Source organism: Bidens hawaiensis, unplaced genomic scaffold (genome assembly GCF_021521415.1).
Source record: "Bidens hawaiensis isolate Kalapana, Puna unplaced genomic scaffold, B.hawaiensis_p1.1 tig00005959_1, whole genome shotgun sequence".
Taxonomy (NCBI): Eukaryota; Viridiplantae; Streptophyta; class Magnoliopsida; order Asterales; family Asteraceae; genus Bidens; species Bidens hawaiensis.
Window position 1 is genome coordinate 1,255,373 of NW_027491394.1, and position 11,900 is coordinate 1,267,272.

General features: G+C 34.0%; 1 protein-coding gene across 1 annotated transcript; it reads right to left on the reverse strand.

The window, feature by feature from the left end:
• Positions 1–8,405: 8,405 nt before the first annotated feature.
• Positions 8,406–11,611, reverse strand: LOC143631196 (CDPK-related kinase 5-like). Its single transcript, XM_077100031.1, has 9 exons — positions 11,093–11,611; positions 10,990–11,016; positions 10,831–10,909; positions 10,426–10,722; positions 10,138–10,256; positions 9,951–10,058; positions 9,553–9,615; positions 9,303–9,470; positions 8,406–8,641 (listed from the first exon to the last, which is right to left on the reverse strand). Exons 1-9 carry the CDS (start codon positions 11,609–11,611, stop codon positions 8,498–8,500), a joined length of 1,524 nt encoding a protein of 507 aa, XP_076956146.1. The 3' UTR covers positions 8,406–8,497.
• Positions 11,612–11,900: the final 289 nt, after the last annotated feature.

Genomic DNA, 11,900 nt, shown 5'->3' on the forward strand with positions numbered 1-11,900 from the left:
AGAATTCCCGTGTTTTGCTCTTTCACCTTGAAGCGTGGAAGTATGACAAATCTCGTACAACCACATAACTTCAAGTGGTACCCGTAATCGGCTAAACGGTTACGTGGTAAACGTAACCGGCTAAACGGTTATACTTCCAAATTTTTGTCATAAATAATTTTAAATGCTTAGTTGGGTGAAAAATCCATGGAAATCCATGGGCACTCCAACTATTCATTTCTTAAATAATATATTCGATTTGGGTTGGAACGTATCGTCCGGGGTGGTTCCCGAGATACACCAACTACTTATATATGATTCATTGATTCGATATTTAGTTGAGTCGGTTAAATGTCATGTAACGCTCATGGTCCGAACAACTTCATTGATTCGATAATTCGTTAATTAGTTGTGTCAGTTAAATGCCATGTACACGCTCATGGGCTGACCAACTCAATTGTTTATTACTCGTTATTTGAATTGGGCCAACAAATTACCATGGAACGTTCATGGGAGGCCAATTCACAAACTTATGTTGTTTTATTTAGTTGGGCCATTTAAATTGCCATGGAAAGCTCATAGGAGGTCAACTCGATTGATATGCTTGGTTATTTTGTTTTTTGGAAAATTTTATAAAACATTATTTACTTAAATACTTCAAACTTATATATATTATTTTAATTCTTGACTCGTCCTTGAGTCTTCACTAATACTAATACATATACATACGCATCCCCGTTATTTCATATCAACTCATTCCTATAACTTACCCATCATTTCATTAAAAATTTCATCCTTGGTCCTCGTAGAACGTCTTCCACTAGGAAATCATCGTAATCAACGTCGTTCACGTACTTCTCGTGATTTCCATTCGACTACTATAATCGACAAGGAGTTTGCTGCTACTAGAATCGACAAGGAGTTTGCTGCTGTATTCCGTTAACCAAACGACCACCAATCTCAACAAAACTAAATACAGCAAACAAGAAATCTTATACTAACTCATATCCATTAAAATATTATTTAAATTATATTTTCTTAATTATATCCATATCCTCAAACTATAAATTTCTAAGTACATTTAAATCCTTATCCTCAACTTTAAAATTATAAATATTATTACCTCTTGTTTTTCTCAATATCATGATGATTTTCACAACTTATTTTCCACTTTATAAATCTTTATTATTAAAATTCAATTAAAGTAAATTTTATTATTATTAAACTAAATTATGTATTCTCTAAATTTAATTTTTAATTTTAAATTAAAAATTTTCCATTAATTAATTTAACTTTTATTATTAAATTGACTTTTGATTGAACCTTTATCGTAAAAATTTCAACTCCTTACTTTGATTTTTTTGAGAATCTTGAATGTTTTAAATGATAAATTCGTAGTGTTAGAATAGTCATGGTGGTTCATGCATTTCTAGTCTCGCATTTATCTTATTTTATGCTTCACTTTAATTTAAAATTTGTTATTTACTTAAATTTTCATTATCTATAATTCAATTTACATATTCCCAAATATTTATAACGATTTTGTAAAAAAGAAAAATCCACGAATTCCCAATTTAATCTAATTAATATCTTCATTTACCTACTTTATATTTTATCTAATTTTAAAGATTTAATTGGAATAGGACTATATCGGTGGTTCGGGAATATCTGCTTCCCAGTTTAATCTATTAAACAACTTAATTCAAATAAGTATATTTTCGCATTATCATTAATATTTAAATTACTAACAATTTTAATATTTTAGAATATCTTAATCGAATTAATCTAAATCTTAAAAATCACCAACTTGAAAAGCTATGACCTCATATTAACTTCTCTTTAAACTCATAAGTACTTAAATTAACTAAACTCGACTCACCAAAATTTTCGTTAACCATGTTTAAACTTATATTCTCGATCTTAAGAACTTCATTCCTAAAGAATACGATCTTTAAGAACTCCGCATGCCGTTAACTATTTATTATAAATTAAACCTTCGCGTAAATTCATCCCCTGAATAAAATTCCTTTATCAAAATTAATCTATTAGGACCTTTTATCTCCATCTCATTTCCTAAATCTCGATTATCACAATAACATCTGTTTCATCAAATCTATTTTCTTCAATTTTCAAAATTTTAATTTTAAAAGCAAAAGAGGTTTTCAAAATCTCACGGTTTTATTTATTCAACTGAATATTTCTTAATTATCATTTGAAATTATATTTAGAATTATCAAAACAATTGTTTTCTTTTCAAAATTTTATTTTAAATGTTTCACAACCCACATGATGAAACAAATTATGCGCACCATCCGACGATAAGAGTAATTATGGTCGCCAACATAATTATCCAAGTCCTCTCATGGAAATCATAATACGTACAATTACGTGTCATGATTTAGAACCTAAGGTAGCTTGGGTAACGGTACGAATGATGAGATGATAAGGACATGGTGGATACGCCGCTGGTACATCCTATATATAAGTGCCCTTATCGGATTGTCATTTGAAGCGTTGCTTCAGTTATTGGAAGTTCTATGTTATGATATTTTCCCTACAAATTTAAATTGTTTTCAAAACGATAATGTTTTGGTTTTCCTTAATTTCGAGACTGTAACATTTCGGATTTTTCGAAACCGCATTCGTTTAAGTTTAACCCGACATGAAATATTTTAGATCATTATAATTAGTCAAGAATCAAATATTTAGGTTTCCTAATGTTCACTTTAGGCCCTCGAACTTTAAATAACGTTTAAATCCTTATTTAAAACATAAAAAGCTCAATAATTGGCCAAATATCAAACTACAGGGACTAAATATGTAAAAAATAAAACTTTCCCCTTTGTGGCCCGGGGCGCTGCGTGACGGGAACCACCCTAGGTGGCCGCGCAGCGCGACGGGGTACCTGCACAGATCGTTTAAGCCTTAGTTCGTTTTCTAGTTCGTTTAAGGTATAAAATCGTTTATTTTAGGCATGTTTGAGTGAATTAAGGTCCAAGTAAACATCGTATAACTAAAATATCATTCCTAATTCGTTTCCCTCTGCCCAAGATCAGATCCTTACTAATATTTCATTGATTCTTTCTTTAAATCGCATATACTTGCTTAAACGGGCCAAAAAGCCTATAATTAGTTCGTTTTATGTTTTTCCTATATAAACAAGACATAACCATCTGCTGTGAACTTTAATCAAACCTTAAAGATCATACTCCAACCATCCTACCTTCTGCCTAGCTCGTAAACCCTTCGGTTTTTGCCTCTTCATTCAAGATTCAAGACTTGTTCGTTGACTTTGCTTGCTTTAGGATCTTTGACTTCCGTTTCTCGTTAATCCTTTCACTTTCCGGGTAAGTTGTAAACTGTAAAATCGTTCATAGATTTTCCCTAGTCAATAGCCTTCAATCAATTTCGGTGATTGAAGGGTGCTGACTGGTCAATTGCTTTATAACCCGCTAAAGGGTAAAACAGTCAACAAGTTTGACTTATCATTTTCTTACACTTCTGGCCGGATTCAACATTCGGTCCAGAAGACTTTTATTCTCATAACGTAATTTTAAGGGTTCTGACCAAAACCCGACTCCCAAATCGAAGTTCGGATTCTGGTCAGACTCGACTCGTTTAAACGTTTAATTCAACATAACTAGAGTTCTACTCATATGTTTGGATTTATTCTAGCAGCATTAAGTTCATTTTTATTTATAATTTCATATCACAAAGTTTCAGGTTCTGATTCGTTATCTCGTTTGACGCGTTATTGGACGACTCGCTTAAACCTTACTCGTTTATCATATTTATTAATCACTTGCCTTCCATATAAGGTGAGTTTGATCATTCCCCTTTTTATACACTGTTTTCAAATGTTTTGGGGACATATGTGTACTTACTCATATTTTCTATTCTATATATACACAAAATCGCAAACATAATCATTGCGTGATTATCAGTTGAATGCTATTTACTACATGTTTAATTGTTTATTTGATAACGTTTCGGAGAGGTTCAACATATCCCCTTTTGTATAGGGTTCTCATTAGTATGATCATACGACCGTCTTAGTAACCGGAGCCCGATTCGCTTGGCAAAGGTAAAACGACAACCTTAGTCATTGTAATCAATGCCTGATTCGCTTGGCAACGATTTCATTGGCAAACACGATTTGGTTCTATGCATGTTTGTTATGGTTCGATTGATTATTATCACATGGTTGGTTTGCGCATTTATCATTTATCATTTATCAACTATATATATATGATATTATTTAATGATTCAAAATTGGTGATCATCTCACTCAACATGTGTTGTTGACAAACTCCATTTTCTACGCATATGCAGGTTGCTTAGATTGAAGTATGGATATTTAGTCAAGACCATAGGTTATATTGAAGACAAAACTTAAAATTAATTGATTGTATTTATTTATTTGAATTGTTTTGTTGTATTTGATTATTGTGTGTACATTTGAATTAAAATAATTAATTAGATATTGTCACATTTTAATTATGATAGTATCTTCGAAGTGTGAGCAATCGGATCACGCCTCGGCATTTCCACCTTAGGTTGGGGTGTGACAGTGACCTTTTAAACTCTCACTGGTTTTCCTGTTCGATAGCAAGAAACAAAAGGCTATCAAGCAGTAATACTCACAGCTTGTTGGTGCCTTTGGAAGACAAGAAACGAGGCAATCTTCAACAATCATAGAGTCTTAATCAGTAAACTCAAGGATGACATAATGAAGCATAGCTTTCACTGGGTAAAATGTAGAGGTAAAATATAGGGGTTAGATTGGGAAACTTGGTGTTCATTTTCCCTATCTTGATGTATTGTAAATTGGTGTTTGTGTAATTGTGTGCATGTAATCGCTGTTTTGTTTGATCAACGAGCATCTTGCTTGTTGTTTGTTATAGTTGTTCAGTAAATTTGGTCGTTCCAAAAAACAAACTTTCTATCTAGACTCTACCATTGTTCATGTGTGATATTTATTTCAAGTGTGATGTTTATTAATGTACTTTTGGGTTATTTTTTGAGTTGAAATTGTATTTATATGGAATTACAAGATAAATTATTCAACCTGGTTGAACCGGAAGGTTCAACCGGTTGTATCATTTTAAACTAAATCCGGTACGAGTAAAATACCGGTTTTTAAAACAGTGTCTACAATAACTAGTATCATCATTCAACGCAAACCAAAAGTGTAAAACTAACTTCAAAAACTTTGATTTGCCTTTTTTTTTCTTATTTATCTTTTCATCTCCTAGAAGTGAAGTTTCAACCAAAAAGAATGGCCTCCTTTATATCACAAAGAATTGCCTTTGAAGGTTATAATCTATTATTTAAAATCTAGCCTTTTGCAATTCAATGTTTTTTAATTTTTAATTAAAAAAAAATACTAGAGATGTATCACGTTTATAACTCCCCTACTTTTAGAAAGAACAATATATTAGAAGAAATGAAAATTATAAACTAGTGTACCATGAAGATTGATTAATCTGCAAGCAGAATATTAAGATTTTTTAAAAAAAGAACCTAAAACTAAACCATTCATTTCCACTTTTACCTTGTTACTTTTATACTTATATTACACAACACAACACCCTCCCAACACTTTTTATGGAATCCTCCCATTAACATGGACACTTTCACATGTTCTGTTTCTCTTTAATTGTACTTCACTATAAATACTACAGTTTCTTCTATAACTATAACCCAACACAAAAACCATACAATCATATTGTCCTTTCTCTTTTGATTTGTAAACTTTAAACTAATTGAAAATGCCAACGACTTATTGCGCGGTTTTTTGTGTTCTAATATTACTCGGGAGTGAATTTAGGTGTGTTCATGGGAGATGTTTGAAGTGTAAACGAGTCACAAGACACTTGGTGAAAGCAGAAAGAACGAAGCGAAGTGAGAAGATACTCTATGCGGGCGTGACGAGCAAGGTCGCAACTGAAGAAGATTTTATACCTACCGCTCCGGGTCCTAGTCCTGGCGAGGGACATGCAATTCGTAACTAAGATTTTCTTTGGCTTATTCTTTTCATCTTTAATTTCATAACCATTTTTTTCTAGTCAAGTGAGGGTTTAATTTAATAATGTTTTTCTTAGATGAAAATACGTATAGTTGAGTAGAATAATATATAATAGGGTTAGAAATAATTTTGTATTAAGAATAAGAAGTAATTTTGTCCATTGATTTTGAATATAAATGGTTGAGATTAGTTTAGGGGAAATCAAGTGTGAACACAAGGTAAAGGGCATAAAAGTAATAACACATTTGTTGACTTTCTCTCTCTACATGCAAGGCACATGCCAAATTCCCCCATCATTTTAAAACGTCCATAACTTTTTTTTACGACGTTTTTATTGAAAAACAAATTCACCATAATAACGAGTGTCTTTTTATCTTTTATATGAGTACCATATTGTAATATAAAAATTAAAAAAAAAATTAGTGGGTTTTTTACAAATTGTGTTTTACCGAATTGTGTTTTACAAAATTGTGTTATACAATAGTATTTTTCATTGTGTTTTTTTTATTGTGTTTTTTCCATTGTGTTATTTACATTGTGTCATACAATTGTTTTTTTTATTGTGTTTTTTTTTTCATAGTGTATTTTTCCATTGTGTTTTTTTCATTGTGTTTTTTCGGACTTTTCCGGCGAGGTGGTGGCGGTGGGTGACGGTTGTGGTGGCGGTGGGCGGTGGAGTGGTGGTGGTTGTAAGAGATGAGTGAAGATGTAATTGAGTTTTATGTAAGTGGGTTTTTAAAATTAATTTAAGTGAGTTTTGAGATTAAATTAAGTGGGTTTTAATATTAATGTATTAGATTAAAATACCCTCCTTCCTAGTCTTCTTAGAAAAATCAAACTTCTTATTTGAACCTAACCCATATATAATAAATCAAAGAGAGTGTTTGATATTCAAACAAAGGATATATTCTTACTTTGTTTTATACACGCTTGATCAGTGAATGACGCGTTAGTTAGCACGTCATGAAAGTTTAAATAGTTAAGTTATGTTATAATATAGTTTATGAAAATACTTTCAATATTATTAAGTTGCATTAGATAATGTAACATAAATATACAATGAGCCGATGAGGCATTTGTTTCCATCTACCATAATTGATATTTTCTTTTATTAAATCCATTGTGTCTTTGTAGAATGGTTAACTCACACGCCCATGCGTTCTTCTTCTAGATTTACACATTTGTCTAAATAAGACCAGGACCCTCAAAACACCAACGGAGGAACACCACTATATAAAGAGCTTAATACCGGTAGGCCACAAACACTTTTATATCTAGTTTTAGAAAGTAAACTTATTCATTTCATGTTGCTCCATATTGCCTCCTTGGCCTTATGCTCATATTGAGATCTTTAATTTTAGTTAAAGACGACAAAGAATGTTAAGATTACATGATTGTGTATAATTTGAAGAAAGCGGTTTTCTTAAACTGATTATGGAGGATGGAAGCGCATATGACTATAAATTATGATCATAAAAAGTGGTGTCCACTTGAGTAACCGGACAATTGCGATTACAGGCCAGGCGGTTTATTTTGTCGACTCGGTTTTTTTAACAGTCCAACCCGAATGCAGTCCGTTTAGCCCTGATACTTAGTAGGCCCGACTTTTCAATACCTTTAAACAGCTCTGTTAGGTTTATGTGGAGGTTCGGCCCATTTGCTTAAGAAAATGGTGTTTTTTGTTTTTATTTCTTTATATTATTAAATAATGGAATGGTGGAGAATGATCCATTATCCATACCCTAAATGAAGTGTTTGGCTGAATGAGGGAGGAAAAACTAGTGTGACACAAAAGTAACAAATGACAAAGAATGAACCATACTCTTTAGCCTTACATCATATTGTGAAAGTTTTGAGAAAGATGTATGAAATTATCTTTTAGTGGTAACTAATTTTAATTCTTATACTTAATGAGGCTTTGTTAGTTAAACTAATACATATACTAAAATGGAAAGAAAAAAAAATATTGATGCAACGTGGTAAATTTCATCAGTGGCCCATTTAAAGGATTTTTTGACCGCTCAAAAAAAAGTGCAAGTCTTAATTCAACACTGTCTCTTCAATTCATTACATCTAATGTCTTAATTCAACATTGTCTCTTCAATTTATTACGTCTAATGTGACACACTGGTCGGGAGTTGAGAGCTTGAGATCGCTCTCCTGGCATGACCGAATCAATAATTCATCATCATAAGCAGGACAAAATGACTGGTCCAAGACAGCATCATACAGGCTCAAAGAGACATGTCTTGCTAAAATTGCAAGTTTATTAACAGGGCCACACAAGGCCAAGTTTCACTTCATCGTACTAGTTGAGTTTCTAACAATAATCAAGATTCAACATTTCGGGAACCAGTGTACATCGTTTAATCGACAAAGTGCACATTAGTATTATTAACTACATTTCCCACCTTTGATGCAACAAACCCAAAAACAAATGCAACTCATCTATCTTTACACCATGATGCCACCGACACCCATAAACAAATGTTATTGAGGTTTATTAGCAAGGGCCCGACTCGAGACACCATGCAACAGTTTCACAAATCCAAGAAAACTGAGCTTCCCGTCCGTGTGTCTGATCCAATCATGAAGAACCGCGTGAACTGGAACTGATGGACTGAGGCCAAGTTCCTAGACAAATTAATAAACAAAACGGCTTTAATAATCGGTTTTGGGCTAAAATCCAACCAAAAACTAAAATTGGTTTTTGGGTTCTATTCGGTTTTGGTTTTCCCATTTGGGACTAAAATTTTTGTACAGAAAAGATAAACAATCCAAATATTGAATCTGGGCCTGAAATTGCACATTCGTGTCTAATTCTTGGGCTTCACCATTTATTAACTTTTTGTAAATTACTTAACATTCAAAAATAAAATCATAATCCATAAATTCAATACCAAAAGTCAATATTTTTGGCTTTTAGGAATTCGATTCGGTTATAAAAGTCTGGTTGGTTTTTACGATTTCGTTTGATTTTTTTGGTTTCCGTAAATGCAGAACCGAAACAGAGCTAGAAATTCGGATTTTGAAAAGACAAAACCATCGGTTTTGGGTTGAATTCAGTTATTTTGGTTTTATGAGTTCAGTTCGGTTATAAAAGTCGGTTCAGTTTGGATTCTTCGGTTTTAGATACGCGCGTAACCGAAATAGAACCAGAAATTTGATTTTAAAAGAACATAAAATCAAATTGTCAGTTTTGGGTTGGTTCAGTTATTTCGGTTACGGGCACGGTATTTCAATTACGGAGAGGTTATTTCGATTTTACTCACACCCCCAGACCAAGGTGACTTACAGATGCAAGTTCTTCAATCATGATGGCTCGGTTGCCATCTTTTTCAAAGAGTTCATAGGCACAACGAGCATGTCGTTCCCATCTATCGAGAGACTCGAGCTGATAGATGTTTATGGCAGCCGCACAAAACTCCTCAAAATCCATCCTTCGGTATTGTAGAGCGCTAAGCTGTGATTCATAGAAACATGCATGATGAATATTGATGACCATGAAGCATGCAAGTAAAATGACGGCTTTATTAATGACTTACCGATGCTAGGAAATCATGGACTCGCGATTCCTTCATGGCATCTGTAGCATGTTTCATCAACGCCTGAGTAGGTTCATGATATATTAAGAGCCTATACCTTTAATACTGTAAATACCATAAAAAACCAACATATGCTTTACACGAAAAAGTCCCTCAATCTAATATTGGTGCATTAAAGTCCGTAAACTCGTCAAAATTAGTTTGAGGGACATTTTCATGTACGTTTTACAAGTTTAGGATACATATACCAAAATTATATTGGACTTTTTTTTCATGTAAAAACAAAGAATATATTTTGGTTTCTTATGGTATTAAGTATTAACCTTTTACTTGCAAATTTTTTCTATAAAACAAATGCAGTTTTTAATAAAGATGTAATAAGTGCATTGGGTGCTCACTGATTTGATATTTTCCATGCTTATAGACCCGCTTTTGCTCGGTTCCAACAGAGAAAACTGCTCCTTTAAATAGTACAACTCGTCTACAGTCAACGTCTTCGATAACGCCTGCAAATTAAGAGGTAAAATAATCAAACGAAACACGAATTAATAATTCTGGGCACGCATCAGATGAACAAAAACACACCCGTAAAGCAGCTTTACGAAGCGCAGAAGAACGCATGTAACCCTTCATTAGTCTCAATGTCGAGATATCAAGAGGCACTTTCACTTCATTACCGTTATTATCTCTAATCCACTGATGACCTGCTCCATAGTCCATACCAGACCATAATCAATTCAAGATTTACCATATATAACCGTATTTACAGCCAGTGGACCACTGTCCACCGGACTGTGTTTACAGCCAGTGGACCATTGGACATTTGGACCGTGTTTAAAGCAACCAAAACATAAATGGTTGGGAGAATCTTACCGAGGGCTTGAGCAGCCGTCAATCTTTTCCTTGGATCCTTGTTTAATAGCCGTTTGACAAAATCTTTGGCCTCAGACGATAGTGTGGGCCAGGGTGCTTCATCAAAACTTGGATTCGCTTTTAAAACAGCCCGAAAAATCCCGGATTCAGATCGAGCCCAAAAAGGACGGCTGCCACACAAAAGAATATACGCTATAACACCAATACTCCATACATCTGCCTCGGTACTATATGATCTATGTAGAACCTCGGGTGCCACATAATATGCACTTCCCACAATATCATTAAGCCTTTCATCTGAAAATCATCCATACATAAAAAAAAATTAAAATTCACACACAAAATACATGCATAAACGATATACACAAACACGTATTTATATGTAAAGAGAGAAACCAAGAATACCAGGCTTCACAAAGTCTGACAAACCAAAATCTATGGCCTTAAGTGGTGAGTTTTCATCCTTCGACGTAAACAAGAAATTCTGATGCAATTACTAAAAACAGTTACGCTAACGATAAAACTTATCAATAACTCGCTACATAAATGTTTATCTCGTCTCACATCTTCAATAGCTATAGCTGTTGTCATCTATAGAATCACAATAATTTATATCCAATTCATCAAATCAAACAACCAAATCAACTACATAACTAAAAAGTCAAACCTTTGACTTAGGGATCACTTTGACCGCAACATGTTGACCTTTGAATTCACCTTTCTTAAAGATAGCTTTACAAGTATACCCAAAATGCCCTCGACCCACTTCTTCACCAATCTCATACTTACTCCCAAAATGCTTCGAAAACCCGAAACTTTTATCAAGTCCGCCCACTTCCGCCGTGTTTCCCACCGCTCCGGTCGCCTGCCGCCGTGCCAGCACCGACTTAATGTGTTTCGCCGGAGACGGCGGCGGAAACGTCCGCCGGAAAAACCTCCGGGGAGTCGAATTGGAGCTTGGGTTTGTCGCCGGAGATGATTTTTTTGAGAACCAATTCCGGCCGGGACTGGGAGTGTAAAAGGGATAAAACGGTGACGTTTCGGGGTTTGTGGGTTTGTTATTATGATTTGGCGTGGTTTGGTTTAATTGTTTATTATTATTATTATTATCATTATCTGGGATGTGGGTTTCGTGGTGGCCGGAATAATTGGATCCGGTGGTGGGTTTTGAGGTGCAGCCACCCATAATTATAATTAAAATAAAGGTGAGCAAGAAAAGAAAAGGTGTTAGATTTGTTGAAGCATTGTGTGATGCAACATTTTGAATTTGTATGAGGGTTTACTGAACAGGATGGAGATCCGTATATTAATGGCGAGAGAGAGAGAGCGAGAGAGATTGTGTTCTGATTTGATTTTCTTTTTTTCAATGGAATGAATAAGAAGTGTATCAGTACTTTTGTTTTTATCAGAGTTGTATGTGGAGGCCCGTTCTTTGGTGATCTTCAGTGGCGACTTGCATCTTTACCGATGCGCTT